At 34.3% G+C, this 15,495-nt stretch overlaps 3 protein-coding genes across 5 annotated transcripts; 1 reads left to right on the forward strand and 2 right to left on the reverse strand.

Moving 5' to 3' along the window:
- Positions 1-263: 263 nt before the first annotated feature.
- Positions 264-4,665, reverse strand: LOC122281116 (eukaryotic initiation factor 4A-15-like). Of its 2 annotated transcripts, none has more exons than XM_043092398.1 (5): positions 4,500-4,665; positions 3,005-3,074; positions 2,742-2,848; positions 1,954-2,384; positions 264-1,124 (listed from the first exon to the last, which is right to left on the reverse strand). In XM_043092398.1, the coding sequence occupies exons 2-5, from the start codon at positions 3,070-3,072 to the stop codon at positions 489-491; spliced, it is 1,242 nt and encodes a 413-aa protein (XP_042948332.1). In that variant the 5' UTR covers positions 3,073-3,074; positions 4,500-4,665; the 3' UTR covers positions 264-488. The 2 variants fall into 2 exon arrangements, with proteins under 2 accessions (XP_042948332.1, XP_042948324.1); XM_043092390.1 differs by having other exon boundaries at positions 4,504-4,664.
- A 2,214-nt stretch (positions 4,666-6,879) lies between these two features.
- Positions 6,880-9,601, forward strand: LOC122281127 (glycylpeptide N-tetradecanoyltransferase 1-like). Of its 2 annotated transcripts, none has more exons than XM_043092409.1 (2): positions 6,880-7,039; positions 8,156-9,601. In XM_043092409.1, the coding sequence occupies exon 2, from the start codon at positions 8,157-8,159 to the stop codon at positions 9,456-9,458; it is 1,302 nt and encodes a 433-aa protein (XP_042948343.1). In that variant the 5' UTR covers positions 6,880-7,039; position 8,156; the 3' UTR covers positions 9,459-9,601. The 2 variants fall into 2 exon arrangements, with proteins under 2 accessions (XP_042948343.1, XP_042948350.1); XM_043092416.1 differs by having other exon boundaries at positions 6,884-7,039; positions 8,096-9,601.
- A 566-nt stretch (positions 9,602-10,167) lies between these two features.
- LOC122281140 (telomere repeat-binding factor 4-like) lies at positions 10,168-14,091 on the reverse strand. The gene is made up of 6 exons (XM_043092428.1): positions 13,766-14,091; positions 12,943-13,148; positions 12,134-12,218; positions 11,254-11,337; positions 10,443-10,722; positions 10,168-10,338 (listed from the first exon to the last, which is right to left on the reverse strand). The coding sequence occupies exons 1-6, from the start codon at positions 13,913-13,915 to the stop codon at positions 10,307-10,309; spliced, it is 837 nt and encodes a 278-aa protein (XP_042948362.1). The 5' UTR covers positions 13,916-14,091; the 3' UTR covers positions 10,168-10,306.
- Positions 14,092-15,495: the final 1,404 nt, after the last annotated feature.

Genomic DNA, 15,495 nt, shown 5'->3' on the forward strand with positions numbered 1-15,495 from the left:
AACCAGCAATCCTGGTTGGGATCTTGCAGCCACAGCTACAAAGTTGCTGACGAAGCAAACAAAATGCCTGCAAAGCTTTAATGCCAAAAACGGAGGAAAAAAATGCAGAAAATCACCACAGGAGAGGGCAGATTTTTTAGGCCGTCCCATCCCCCCTCTAATCTATAATATAAACCAGTTTTTCTATTATAAAGGAAATACATGAAACATTTATAACCAAATAGAACTAAAACATAACAATAATAACGGGCTTAAAATACAACTTAACAAAACAAAATTTCAAGAATCCTTTTACTCCGAAACTGGCAACTTCGAGTCTTTATATTTTGCAATAATGCACAACCCTAAACCCAATTCATTAAACGGTCAGATATGTTTGGGAGCATTAACTTAGGAGACTAGAGGAAGAGAGAATAAAACTAAAAAACCTTAATTAGTACTCGTTAAGAGGAAAAACCCCTATGCCTCAACCAAACCAAAAAGGCTCATCACAGGAGGTCAGCAATATTATTTGGCAGCTCCTCGATGACCACATTATAGAACTTCTGAATGTCATACAGCATTCTTTCATCATCCTTTGTAACAAAATTTATGGCAACACCCTTTCTCCCAAACCGTCCACTTCGACCAATTCGATGAAGGTAGTTTTCTGGTTGAGTAGGAAGGTCGAAATTTATGACTAGGGACACTTGCTGCACATCAATACCACGAGCCAACAGATCAGTGGTGATGAGGACACGTGAAGAGCCAGAGCGGAACTCACGCATAATTATATCCCGAGTGTTCTGGTCCATGTCACCATGGGTGGCTGACACAGTGTGGTCACGGCTTCGCATCTTGTCAGTGAGCCAGTCAACCTTGCGTCGTGTGTTCACAAAAATGACACTTTGGGTGATGGCCAGTGTCTCATAGAGATCACAGAGTGTCTCAAGCTTCCATTCTTCCTTATCAACATTGACATAAAACTGCTTGATACCCTCAAGGGTGAGCTCATCACGCTTTACCAAGATTCTCACAGGCTTGTTCATAAACTTCCTGGTGATCTCAAGGGCTTCAGGAGGCATTGTGGCAGAGAACACCCCGACCTGAACTTTGGCTGGCAGCAGCTGAAAAATATCATAGATCTGACAAACATAACACCAATATCAGGCCAGAAATAGCAAATGCCTTTTCAAAACTGTCAAAGCTCATAATAAAACTAAAAGAAAAACTAAAACCGGGTGGAAGGGGGAAGAGAGAGAGAGAGAGAGAGAGAGAGAGAAGCAACACAAACGACTTTCTATATAAAGAAAAAACAATGATGCGCAATTATTTTGATAAAATATCTTTGATACGTCAAGTTGGATCTAGATTGGTTACAAATGAGATGCAACTTAAGTTGGCTATTGATAGTTGCCAGATGCATGGAGAACTTCAAAAACAAACACTAAAATACATACTAGTACTTTTGTCAATCATCTACTGCAAGTATAGGAGAAGCAATAAATCACACCTAATCCCATTAGTTCTCATGAAATTATTATTTCAATTTCTTCAGATTATTATGAAATGACTCAAATAAGCTCTTCATAAAATAAAGGTTCCAAATTCTTTGCATTAAATTAGAAGTCTTACTAATGAACAAAACATATCTAGAAATCCTCATGAACTCAGATCAAAACTCAAGGGACATTTATTGTTAATCTGACAAGTCCAAACTGCGTCTATTTCTACATCATTCATTTCTTCAGCAGCTCAAATTATACTTAATCAGGACAACAATGCTCCAATTGCTTGCTGTGACATCTTATCACCTGCCTGTGTTGTTGATTAAGAGCAGAATCTTCCAAAATATACATCCACCACACATGTAAACACTCCTCTGACAATAAAGTGCGGTCTAAAATAAAACTGTGCATCAAATTTATATGCAACACAACTAAAAAAAGAACTGAGATCAAATAATTGACAAACCTGGTCCTTGAAACCACGAGAAAGCATTTCATCAGCCTCATCCAATACAAACATCTTAATTGAATCAGGGCGAAGTGACTGCCTCCGCAACATGTCAAATACACGACCAGGAGTACCAACAACAACATGGACACCGGCTTGAAGAATGCGTTGATCCTCACGAACACTTGTCCCACCAACACAAGCATGAACCTTCACACCAAGATAATCACCAAGTGCCCGCATAACCTTCTCAATCTGTTGTGCTAGTTCTCTAGTCGGTGCCAACACCAAAGCCTGGCATTGGACAAGACCATAATCAAGTTGCTGCAAAATCCCAGAGCAGAAAGTTGCTGTTTTTCCTGTTCCAGATTGAGCCTGTTGGATCACGTCAAGGCCTTTACAGAAAGGAACAATTCCCCTTTGCTGAATTGCAGAAGGCTTCTCAAAACCTTCAAAATATGTGTTTGTTAATACACTTAACATATATAGGCAAGAAGTAAAAAATAAGAAGGATAATAACAAAGTCCATGACAACGTGCACATTTTAAAAAAAAAAATGTTACTGAAACAATAATAATTTTGGGATGCTGAAGATTTTGTAACAACTTATCATCAAGTGGTAAGAAATAGTGTAAAAGCAAAACCAACCAATAAGAGTTTTTAGAATGGTTTGCTAGTCAACTTTGAAGAGTTTCCTTCTATTAGTACAAATATTTTAGCAGGCTGGTGGTGTCAAAATTACAATTTCACTTAATTTTCTTTTCTTTTGTCAATCATAATCATATAATGAAACCGCTTATACCTACCATAAGCATAGATACCCCTCAGAAGGTTTTCTTGCAATCCCATTGCGTCAAAACTTTCATAAACCTCGTCATATGAGGTGAAGAAGTCTTGCCCATCAGCTGAGAGCCTGCAATAATCAATTTGTCAAAAAGACAAAATGATGCAAAAAATACAAAGCACAAAAGATAGAATCAAAGAAATGTTAAGAGTAAATAGCCTTATTATATGTTTCAAACAGCAAAAATCGCAGCATGCAGCTGAAGAAAGTAAGCAGAATACTTACAACTCGTTCATCTTAGTATCAAACTGACGAGCATCAAATTGTGAACCTTCTGGAGCTGCACCTGCCATAGCTGTACACAGAAAGGCAAAACATATACAGCAACTTCAGCACAGAGATAGAAGGGGGGGCAAGAGAGAGAGAGAGAGAGAGAGAGAGAGAGAGAGAGAGAGAGAGAGAGCCAAAACAGCAATAAAATATGTAAGTTCCAGAATCAAGTCAGAGACTCTATAAATGCGTGTGACAGAGACAGAGTAATGACAAAAATTGCTGTAACATTTTCATGCAAGAGTAAAAGAAAAACTATTGTAGGTATTTAGTGAAAAAAGTCCAGAAAATTCATGTGGAAAAATATTACAGCAAAAGGGTCGTAACAAATTTGCTCCTTTTTTTTTAGTGTTTACAGGGTAGCGATCGATATCAAAACATCAAAACTGTACCGGAAGAGCCAAACTTGCAAACCAAACAAATAGAAGGGCAAGTATTATATTTCTTCTTTAATTAATATATAGAGAAGATATTCTAATGGGTTGACAGCAATTATATTGGGACATAAATCCTTAAGCAACAGACACTGATTTTCCCACTACCCCAAAGTTTAGCTCAATGCATTATGTACTATCATTTTTTCTCTTGACATTCAACCGGGGTAACCTTCGAAAATTCAAAAACAGAATAAATTAGAACGAAAACTACTGAGTCGATAAACACTTGCCCTCATGAATCATGATATACACATGGTATGGCTAACTATAGTGCATGACATGAATAGAAAAGTTAACGTCTGTTGATCGATCCACTAATTGAATTTCAACCTTTTATAACTAATTTTTAATTCACCTATCAAAATATAAAAAAGACATGATACTCTCTGCGCTTATAGAACACCGAGGCCAATGGTTCTCAAAAAATTCCTCCACCTTCTTGTTTGAAACTGACGGGAAAAGTAGACATGGAGACAAAACCAGGTTCTCGAACTTTTTTTAATTACCGTACCAGTAGCTTCGCAAAAACAAAACCTGGGTCCTTTCAGTCAGCAAAAAGCAGTCGTTGTTTCCAAAAATAATATACGTGAATATAAAAGCGCATGCCGATAACGTTCAGATGTCAAAACTCATCTATTTCTCGACTCCTAAACACTAAAGATCGTACTTTTGACTACCCTATCATATTTCCTCCCTCCTGGTTTCCCCATAAAAAGGCACAGCACCCATTGAACATATCGCTTAATCAAATATCTCAACAGAACCGAAATCCCAAAAAAAAAAAAAAAAACAAGAACTTAAAAAAGCTGCAGATCCCACGCACGAACACAACTCAATCACAACCCAATAAACAACACATTGACCAACAGTAACGAATCTTCAAACCAAAAATAAAAACAAACATAAAAATCCCGCTGCAATAACGACCAACCCATCAACCCGTAAATGCACATATAGAGTCCTATGGACACAGAGTAGCATCATGTTCAGAATACAGGAGCGGAGATAAAGACCTACTGATTGTTGATGATTTCAAGTTGGAGAGAGAAGAGAGCGTGAGGGTTTGTTGCGGCTTTGAGGAAGATGGTAGCTAGGGTTTCCAAACTCCTCGGATCTGCGCCGTGGAGTTTGAATTGAATGAAAAGGAGGCGGACGTAAAAGCAGTGAGGTTTTTATACGTTCCAAATGGGTTACGTGCGTGTGAATTAGGTTTTGCTGCTCTCGTTAAAATAATATTTCAGTTTCCGGATTCATCCCTGGGGATTTCATTTTATTACCTTTGATCCGTTTGGTTGCTGAGGAGATTGTGCTCTCACGCGTCATGGCTCATGACGCTATTGAAATTGTAAAAAATTTAAAATTTAAAAAACTCGAAATTTGATTGAAAAACGAAATTAATAAAATGAAACAGATATTTAATATGTATAATATTATATATAATATGATACGTACTAAGAAATTTATAACAATTTTTGGGAACATGAGTTAATTCTAATACGTGGATATATAAATCAAAAACTTTACATGCAATGGATTTTACTTATTCATTACTCACTTCATTAATATAATTAACTTCATTATTTTTTAACATAAAATAATTACTTTGACTAATCACATCAATAAAGTATATAAGTGGTATGTAAAAGTGACTGTATGTATTAAATATATTTTTAATAATTCAAATTTATTTCACTTAGATTTATCTCTTGTTTATGAGAAATTATATTTGTAATCGTAGAGTATGTAAGTGCTATATAATCTTTTTGAAAAAAATGAGTAAATATAAAATCCACATGAAAAAAATTAATTAATGTTTAATAGTAGATTATACTATTTTTTCAAAACGATTGAACGGCGTTTGCATACTTTATAACTGTATGTAGCATTATTCTTTATTTATAGAACGATATGTAAAATAACTTTTTGAGAAATAATATTTGTTAGTCATATAATACGTGCTCTCATTTTAAAAAGTGAATAAATATAAGATCTACATGAAAAATTATTTTTGTTAATAGTAAGTCTTATTTTTTTCAAAATGAATACGTGACACTTGTACCACCCATAATTATATCTACATTATTCTTAATCCTTTGTTTTTCTTATGGATCAAATCCTCGTAACCAACCATCTTATAACAAAACCAATAATTTACAACATCTAGATACCTAAATAAAATTATCTTATTCTTTTTTAGAATATTCATTAGTATTTCTTACATTTCTTTTTTAATATGTAGAACTTTAGAAAAGAAATGGATACGTGTAAAAAGTTTTACCCACATTATAAAAAATTGAAATAATCACTCTTTTTGGAAGGAAAAAAAAAAAAAAACGTCACGAATTTCAGAAACAATAAAAAATGCGAAAAAATAAGTCTAGTCGTACAGAAAGTCATTCATCGGGCCCATAAATAGCATCACGAAGCTTGAAAAAGCCCATAGTAGACACGACCACGTTGTTGGATTTCTCAAATGCATATTTTAATTTTAATTAATATTACATAAATTTGTATTTATCTATTATATTTAAATTTAATTCTCACATTAAATTATCTATTTACTTTTTATATAATAATTAAATATTATTAATTTAATAATTTTTTATTGAATTTATTTTTATAATATTTTATAGTTTTACGGTTTACTAATTAAATGTTAATAATAATTATATTTGTTGAAGTAAGAAATTATTATTTTAATACTTGTTGAAGTATTATTTTTATCACATTTTGGAATAAGAAATTATTATTTTAATATCTATTGAAGCTATTGTAGTCTTTCAAATTTAGTGAATGACTGTAGTTAATATTTAAATTCTTTTAACACTACTCGATCCGATGTAGAATTTTTTGACACATTAATGATTTTTTTTGGATAACATATTAACCAAATTTTAACCATCCTTAAACTTTGGGCAAATCGATGAAGATGCTCTTAGAAGATTATATAAATGTTGGGGTCCAATTCTCAAAGACTCAATTCTCGAAAATTTAATTATCAAATCATTAAATTCATATCAATTAAAAATATATTTATATGTAAGATACACAATTTTTTTTAACTTAACATCACTTTACATATAAGACTTATAACATTTTTTAATTTTTTATAAATACATCTAAATTCATTTTAGATAAATCTTATAAAATTTATTCAAATATCTCAATTTATTACCACGTCTCAACTCAACGCCTAAAATTTAACTCAGCACTGTACTTTTGTACAAATGGACGTCTCGTCGAATAGGCAATAAGTGATTCCATGCTTGTGCATCTCACCCGACAAGACGACTTTATTCTCTCCGTCCCAATTTGGAATTGAATCCTAAAATGACATATATACCCACACACTTCATTAATATTTACCGCAATGCTGCTTTATTCCACGCTTCATTTTCGCTACTTCCAACAATATCCCCCAACCTCTTCGATCTCTCCAAGGCTCTCGTTCTCTCTATATGAGACCTAGGTCTCAGAGCGCAGAAGATACAAACGAGCTCGGAGAGAGATCGATTTGAATATTTAATTTCACAGGTTCATGCATAATCTTGAGGTAATAATGGATCTTTTCGTTTTCGTAGTGATTTTACTCTTTGTTTGCTTGGTCATAAAACCATGGAAAATCAGAGATTGGAAAATTTAGTTGCTCTCTTCAGTGGCGGAGCGTTTTAGTGGTTCGCTGAGTTCCAGTACACGTTCTTCTGTATAGATCTTGGAATTACTTTGTTTATATGCGTTTAATGGACTTGCGTTTTTCATAATGTGTCTGGTAGCTCAGAATTAAAACATACTGCTTTCTCTTGTCACTTGCTGCTTTGATTTTTTCATCGTGATGTTGATCGGGTTTATTGTGTATTTTGATTCAATATTTGAAGTTCGTTTCTATGATATGCATGTACTTCTAAGTTTTATTTTCATTTGTTGAAATTGGTCGGTTTCCCTACTTTCTGCCTATTTCTGTGATAATTGAGAAAAAGGGAAGGAAACTAGAAAAATTGGATGTTAATATTTGAGTTGTTTAGTTTCGGATGCAAAAGGAAAAGAATATATATATATATATATATATTGTAAAAAGTATCCTTTTAGTTAGCTAAATAGTTAGAATAGGTTGGGTTTTTAACTTTCGTTTGGCTTACATAACCAACCCATACCTAATTGGGCTTGTTCATTATAATTATTTAAACTCTATTACTCTTTATAATTTAATCTCATTGGCCTTAAAGGTTTGATCTTCAAGTGCTACACTTGGTTTTGAAAATCCTTTTCCATCTATTTGTTTGCTAAAAAAAATGGTGGGAAAAAGAAAAGATTGAAACGTGGTTCTTATTTGACCTCCCGCCCCCTCTCCCCTAGCGGGCGGATACTGGATCATTTAGGAAAAACTAAGATGGACAATAACTTGACTTGAGATTGGAGAATTAACTTGATCAGCAGTTGATTGAAGTCTTTTGTTAACTTTTGTTTCTTCCAATGAGCACAGATCAAATGGCATTTCATGCACATTTGAGTGGAGGCCCTTCTTACATGAATAACCTAGGACATATGATAATTATTTCTTATTTTACTTTTCTGCTGCAATCAAACATACTGTATCGATGTTTTTTTCCAGTTTGCAATGGTAAGGATTTTTGGTGTTGTCTTGCTGACTGCCTCATGAAAAATATGTCAGAATGGTTGATAGCAATGCATCACCTGGATCACCTGAAGAAACCCAAAACCCTGTTCCTGATGGGAATGAACCTGAGCATGACCTCCCTCTTGATGCTATAACTCGAAAGGTTCAAGAATCACTCTCTCTTGGAAAGAGACATAAGTTTTGGGAAACCCAACCTGTTGGGCAATTCAAGGATCTGGGGGACACCAGTTTGCCCGAGGGCCCCATTGAACCCCCAACCCCCTTATCCGAAGTCAAACAAGAACCTTACAACCTACCCAACCCCTATGAGTGGATTACTTGTGATATCGATTCAGATGAGATGTGCAATGAGGTATATAACCTCCTCACTTATAACTATGTTGAGGATGACGAGAACATGTTCCGATTCAACTATTCAAAGGAGTTTCTTCGCTGGGCCTTACGCCCTCCAGGTTATTATAGGAGTTGGCACATAGGTGTCCGTGCCAAAAGTTCGAAGAAGTTGGTTGCCTTCATTACTGGCATTCCTGCTAGAATCCGGGCCCATGACAATGTAGTAACCATGGCAGAAATTAATTTCCTTTGTGTTCATAAAAGGCTCAGATCAAAGAGACTTGCTCCTGTCATGATCAAAGAGGTTACCAGGAGAGTTCACTTGGAGAATATCTGGCAAGCAGCCTATACTGCAGGGGTGGTTCTTCCAACACCAATTTCAACTTGCCAATATTGGCATAGATCCTTGAACCCAAAGAAGCTGATTGATGTTGGGTTTTCTAGACTTGGTGCAAGGATGACAATGAGTCGAACAATAAAGCTTTACAAGTTGCCAGAGTCAACAGTCACCCCAGGTTTCAGAAAGATGGAGATGCATGATATTCCTGCAGTTACACGGCTTCTTAGGACTTATCTAAACCAGTTTGTTGTTGCGCCAGATTTTGATGAAAATGATGTGGAGCATTGGCTTCTTCCAAAGGAGAATGTCGTGGATAGTTATCTGGTTGAAAGTACTGATAATCATGAGATAACTGACTTCTGCAGTTTCTACACACTTCCTTCGTCTATCCTTGGCAACCAGAATCATTCTACTTTGAAAGCAGCTTATTCCTATTATAATGTTGCCACAAGAACTCCTTTGCTACAATTAATGAATGATGCTCTTATTGTGGCTAAACGCAAGGATTATGATGTTTTCAATGCATTGGATGTCATGCAGAATGGATCATTCTTGAAGGAACTGAAATTTGGGCCAGGCGATGGGAAACTGCACTATTATCTTTACAACTATCGGATTAGACAGGAATTGAGGCCAGTCGAGCTTGGGCTGGTGCTCTTATAATTGGAACTCTGGAATTTTGATTTAAGGATTAAAACTATTTGCTGGACTTTGATAAGTTTGATTGTAAGGTTTTATCCTTTTTGGGAATCCGCTTAATTTAATTGTTAAAAAAAAATATATGAACCTTTTTTTTCTTGCTGGAAGTTTGTGTGCAATTAGATTGTCCTGCTTTTCACATATTAGATTCGTTGGAATGCCAAGAACAAAATGCGAAAAGTGAATAATAATAAAGAAATGATAATTATAATCACAGAGTATACAAACATTGCGTATTTATTTAAAAAAATAATAAGTATGATATTTAATTATAGATTACATTCTTTTTTTAAAGGGAGTGAACAGCATTTACACAACCTATTAACTGCATTTAACATTAATATATCGGATGGTTGATAGCTTGATGGTAGCATCCTGGTGCTTCAGGTTCAATACGATTGGAGTCATGGCTTGCAACAGTTGAGTTTTCAATTCTAGTGTCACTTCCTTGTATCTCAAAAATCAATCATATGCTAAACCAAGTGTCATCCCGTGCGATACCTAGTAAGCTATTTTTCCATCTCTCTTTTTTTTCTTTTTTTCTTTTAAATAAATCTTTTGAAAAAAAAAAAGAATAAGAAATGGGAGGTAATAGAATAACTATTTTTGAGCTTCTGAAGTCAGTTTTTCCCCGTTGATCAACCCTGATTGAGTCCACAAAAATGCTGATGTGTAGAGATGGAAAACTTTCGTGATTACTGCATGAATCAATGGATTTACATAGACATCCCCACAATTACAAAGATTTTCATTAATTATACAACCGACGTTTTATCCTACTGAATGAAAAATTTAACGGATAACCAACCAACCTAAGCCAAGGGGACAATTTCACCGCGCGAGCCTGCAACGATAAACCCAAAGAAACAAACAGAAGTCAATGTATCAGCAAGATGGTAGAACAATAAAAATTAATGACTAAGTAGGCAAATGTGCTTTCAGCATTACATCTTTCATAAATCTCTTTGACTAGCTGTAGCATTGAATCGGTATCTTCTGCCATCTTTGAGATTCTTTCTGCCTCTTTAACAGCTTCAGCAGCCATATACGCTTTGTTTTCGGCATCAGCTACTCTGTAGGCAGCAGCATTAGCTGCATCATCAACAGTCTCACTGGTGGTCATTAACCCAGAGCTCAGTGATTGCCGTGGCTTGACATCCCTTTGTTTTGGGCTAGGAGTTTTTGTTCCTAACACGGTCTCTTTTCTGATCTTGTAGCAATTTTGGACCTGCATTTTTGTTTTTTGTTTGGACACATAAGATAACAAATAAGAAATAAAACTTCCATTCCAGAAATTTCGCAATGATAATGCTGACTGTAAACTATATTGCCAACAGAACATGCTTCAGGTACATGACATCATAACTAATAACTTGGGCAGAAATAAGATTGGTCTCGTCATTGCCATCATGGAGCAGCAGCTGGGGTCCAAATATATTGTAATTAAAAAAATTGTTAAAAAAAGGAAAGGGATGTTATCCAGGTAGACAGGAATATACGTGAACTCACTCGACAAACAAAGGGCAGCCAGGGTTCAAATATTACTACTTCTAGGTAAAAAAACACTATTACTACTTCAACCTGAGAAATAGAAATCTTCACCATACTGATTAGCAAAAAGGGGAAGGCAACATTTGCAGATGACAGCTTGAAACTCTTTACTCAATTTGTTGAGTGTAAGTGCATGAGAGAAGCGATATCACTAAACAACAAATCTCAAAAGGTACATTTCAGTGAAACATCAAGGAAATCAATTCACCTTTTCAAGCTTGCCTTGTGCAACAAGCCTTCTCAACCTTGAACTCAATAGCCTCCTAAAATTTTGTGGCACCTCATGCCTTCGCTGCAATACATGAACAAAGAGAGTTGAAATCTCTTCTCAAATCAGATATATAAAAATTTAACACTAGAGATTGCAAAGCAAACAACATGCCTATGGCTACTGCTCAACGAAGTATGATTAAGCCAATGGAAAAGATAGGTCTGATGATCCATGAAAGCTTAAAGATCCAATTTCTGTTTTATTTTGCATTTGAAGCTGAGAACTATTACATTTGGCACAAGATCACTAAAATGAACAAATATGAAGAAATCACTTCACATGACAGTAAGGGTTCAATTCTTGATTTCTTGAAACTGACACTCATCCAAAGTTTAAGTATTGCCTGTTACAGATTTGACAAAGAAATCTCACAAAAGGCAAAAAAGTTACCACATGTATCTCATCAAATTAGCCACCATCCTAAAGGTAATTTCCTCCACCTACTCTCTTACAAGATAGCAGTGGAAAATACTGAAGTTGTGGAGCATTCACTGGGTCTATAAGAAGACATGGGCAACACTTTGCGTTGTTCAACCCTAAACCTTGAAGCACAGTAGTGGTTGCATGGTAAGATTCAAATGATGCAAGCAAATCGGTTTGATTTGAAGTTCATGTCATGTTGAAAGGCTTTGTATAAGTGCATTCCATGTCTTTCTAGTACAGTTCCAGAGTTGGCAGAAACTGATTTCTTCTCATCCTAATTGCACACAGAATGTTTTTGCAACCATGAAAATTTATACAACCTAATGCAGATTACTTCAGGACAATATATAGTCCAATGGACAAGAGGATGACAGATAAGAAAACTCCATCTGACCTCGATAAAGTGGACAATGGCACTTATATCAGATCCAATTTTATCTTCTATTGCTGAAAGAGCTTCAAAAATCATTGCATTATACCTGGTAAGAAAAAAGAAAAAGCAGCATCAAATACCCTACAAAGAGATCTTGAAAAATGAAGATTGACAAAAGAGATATTTTTCACATATAAAAACCATATAAAGAGAATATAATAATTGTGTAACAAGGCTACTTATGAAAAAAAAAATGTCAAAAAAAGTTGAAAGTGAAGTTGCCATGTTGTACATAATATAAAACCATACAAGCAACAGGCTTTCTACTTCAAGTTGTCTGAATTTTAGTCTCATCAGATGCTTTGAAAGCATATTCAAAAACAAATGATGAAACTGGTTTATCATCTCCAAAACCTGTATTGGTTTAAAAGCACTTCTGTTGGTATGGATGAGATCCGGAAAATTTCTCTCTATCAAGTATGAGTATCTTAGGGTTCTTAAATTCCGGCTGAAGAATGAAAGCTACGAATTTCTTTTAATAAAAATGCCCAATATGCGAGAATTATTGCATTCATTAGAGCCATATAAATCATTGTCAACTCATATTTTCTGTACCGTGCCAGTAATCAATCAGTAGTTATAAGAATTTGGGAGGACCATATCTAAAATGTAATCATACCGCATCCACCGGTACAGGATCGAACCTGTGGCTGACCATCCTCCCCTTATATTGGAAATGGATATAAAATAAAACATAACTAATTCATGACCAAAAATCCACACCATAAATGCTGAAGGAGTTTAAGAGAAGGAGGAAGACAAACACGCACCTGGGAGCATTCTTTCCCTCCTGTGTGCCATTAGAGGGATCATCCATAACAGTGTCAGTGGACAAATTATGACGAAGTGGAGCAGCAGGAGAAGAATTTTGAACATTGGGAAGTGGAGCAGCTATCGTAGTTTTTACTTTTGCACCCCTTGATTTCTCTTTTGAGCCTTGTCCAGAAGTACTGACACTCAGGTTTCGCCATTTGTCCTGGTAGGCAACCGAGAGTGAAACAGATGAACATCACGCAGATTTGAATTAGCGTGCGTTAACGAAGATCCTAACATATATAAATAGAGTGATTAATAACTCGATCCCATAAAGCCTGACACGCAACATTAAACCCGCCAAAAGACCGCGCTCGTATATCCAATTTTCTCCATTAAAGCCACTTGTTCACTTATTCGTTAGCTAAAAGTTAAAGTCACCGAGCGCTAGATAAAATAAAAATGTGTACGCATGTACGTATGCACGTTCTCACGAATTCCGTTCAGAAAACCACAATCCTGGAAATTCAAGGTTTCAAGCGCAAAATCTCGGGGTCACTCCGGCCTAATAGAAGCGAGGTCCGGGAACAATTTGGTTCTGACTTCTGACTATAACACCTAGGCTTTTGGCAAGAATCAGACCATCTAACAACAGAGATGTTAACATCAATTCAAGTACGTGGAACCATACGTTAGAGCAATATTCAAGGAAAATCAAATTTCCCTTGTACAAGAGGGTACCTTAGGGCCCGAATAAAACCCTAAAAGCATCGAGGGAATAAAATATCATGCAAAACCAAATTAGGGAATGCGGGAGTGAATAATGAAGGAGGCGGGAACCTTGAGGTCGATGTTGGAGCGTTGAGTGAGGAAAGGGGCGAAATCGGGATCTTTGAGAATATTCTTCCATTTCCCAGGGCCGTGCTTTGCCACTCCGGCGAGTAGGGCTTCTTCCTCCTCCGGAGTCCATTTCTGCTTCTGATTTCCCATTCTTCTCTACCACTGGATAAAGGAGATTGAAAGAAACAGTCAGTTCAGCGAGCTATGGCGTAAATTTTGGATTTTCCAAGGTGAGGACAGACAACACCCTGTGTCCTCCTTTCGTTCCCGCTCCTCTCCTACGACATCCACTTCTCCTTCTCTTTTTCTTTTCCAAGTACATAATTTATGAGTAATGTTATTTATAATCAAATGATAAGTACGTAAATATCGAACAACCAGTTTTAAAAAAAATAAAATTTATTATTAAAAAATTAATTTCTTTTTATAAATATTATATTTATTTGTTTTTAAGTAACTATGGATATTTACACATTTACAATTATAACTATTATTTTTTATTATTTATAATTACCTTAAATTCATTTACAGGATTTACAACTTTTATATATAAATATAAATATATTTAAATTATATTATATTAAGTAGATGATATGTGATATAATAACGATTTTTAAATATAATTATTTATATATATTTATATTATAATGACTTTTTCTCTTAAATAATAAAATAGAAAAATAATGTCCGTCTCACTTTGTGTCATACTTGTTAATGCAAAATATTTTAAGTGATTTTAGATATCAATCGTCTTTTAAATATACTGTATTTGGATATAAAGAATTTAGCATGAAAAATAGCGTTACTTCACTTATAACAAAATTTTAAGTAAAACTTTATTGCCATCTAAACATACTTTAGGACATATTTAGATAGATAAATAATTTTAGAATATGTAAGTTTTATATACTTCATTTAAATAAATAAATAAATTCGAGAGTTACATAAAAAAAAAAGAAATTTATTTTTTTTAATTGTGGACCCATTTTTTATAAAGAAGTGTACGAAATTTGCACAACCTAAAACTATATTTAGTATTATTTTTTTTAATTTTTTATATAATTATTACTTAATTATTATGTAAGCACAAAAATAATACAATTTTTTTAATTTTTAAAATAATAATAATACTCTAATATATTTAGTATTACTTTTTTTTTATTTTTTAAATACAACATCATTAAAAAAAGTATTTTCTTAATCACTAAATAATAATAATAAAAAAAAAAAAAAACAGTCAGTGACTTCTATCGGGACCCAACTCTCCATAGCTATATCATTTTCCTTAATTGATACGCCTCCCTTAATTCCATTCTAGTCCATTAATTAGTCTCGATGATAAAACTATCCACATTGCAAGTTTCACAAATTTTGCTGTTGGAAGTATCAAAAAAGAAAAACATTGAAATATCAATTTGTATGTATGTAAGCATGTGATCTTACACAATTATCAGCCAATGCGGGTGGTATTGCGTGATTTGAGTTATTTTAGAAAATAAAATGCTACCATGTCAATACCATTCATTTTGTCTCATTGATGTATTTTATTAAAAAAAATTTAAAAACACAGATATAAAATGGATAGAATAAAACTAGGGTTTAAATATTTATCTTTTTATGGTTCCGGATGCTATTTTATTTTAAATATTTTTTTATTTTTTAATAAATCACGTGACCCTATATAATAGTACAACATCAATGAAACAAAATAATTGATATAATTAAATCGA

Source organism: Carya illinoinensis, chromosome 1 (assembly GCF_018687715.1).
Source record: "Carya illinoinensis cultivar Pawnee chromosome 1, C.illinoinensisPawnee_v1, whole genome shotgun sequence".
Classification (NCBI taxonomy): Eukaryota; Viridiplantae; Streptophyta; class Magnoliopsida; order Fagales; family Juglandaceae; genus Carya; species Carya illinoinensis.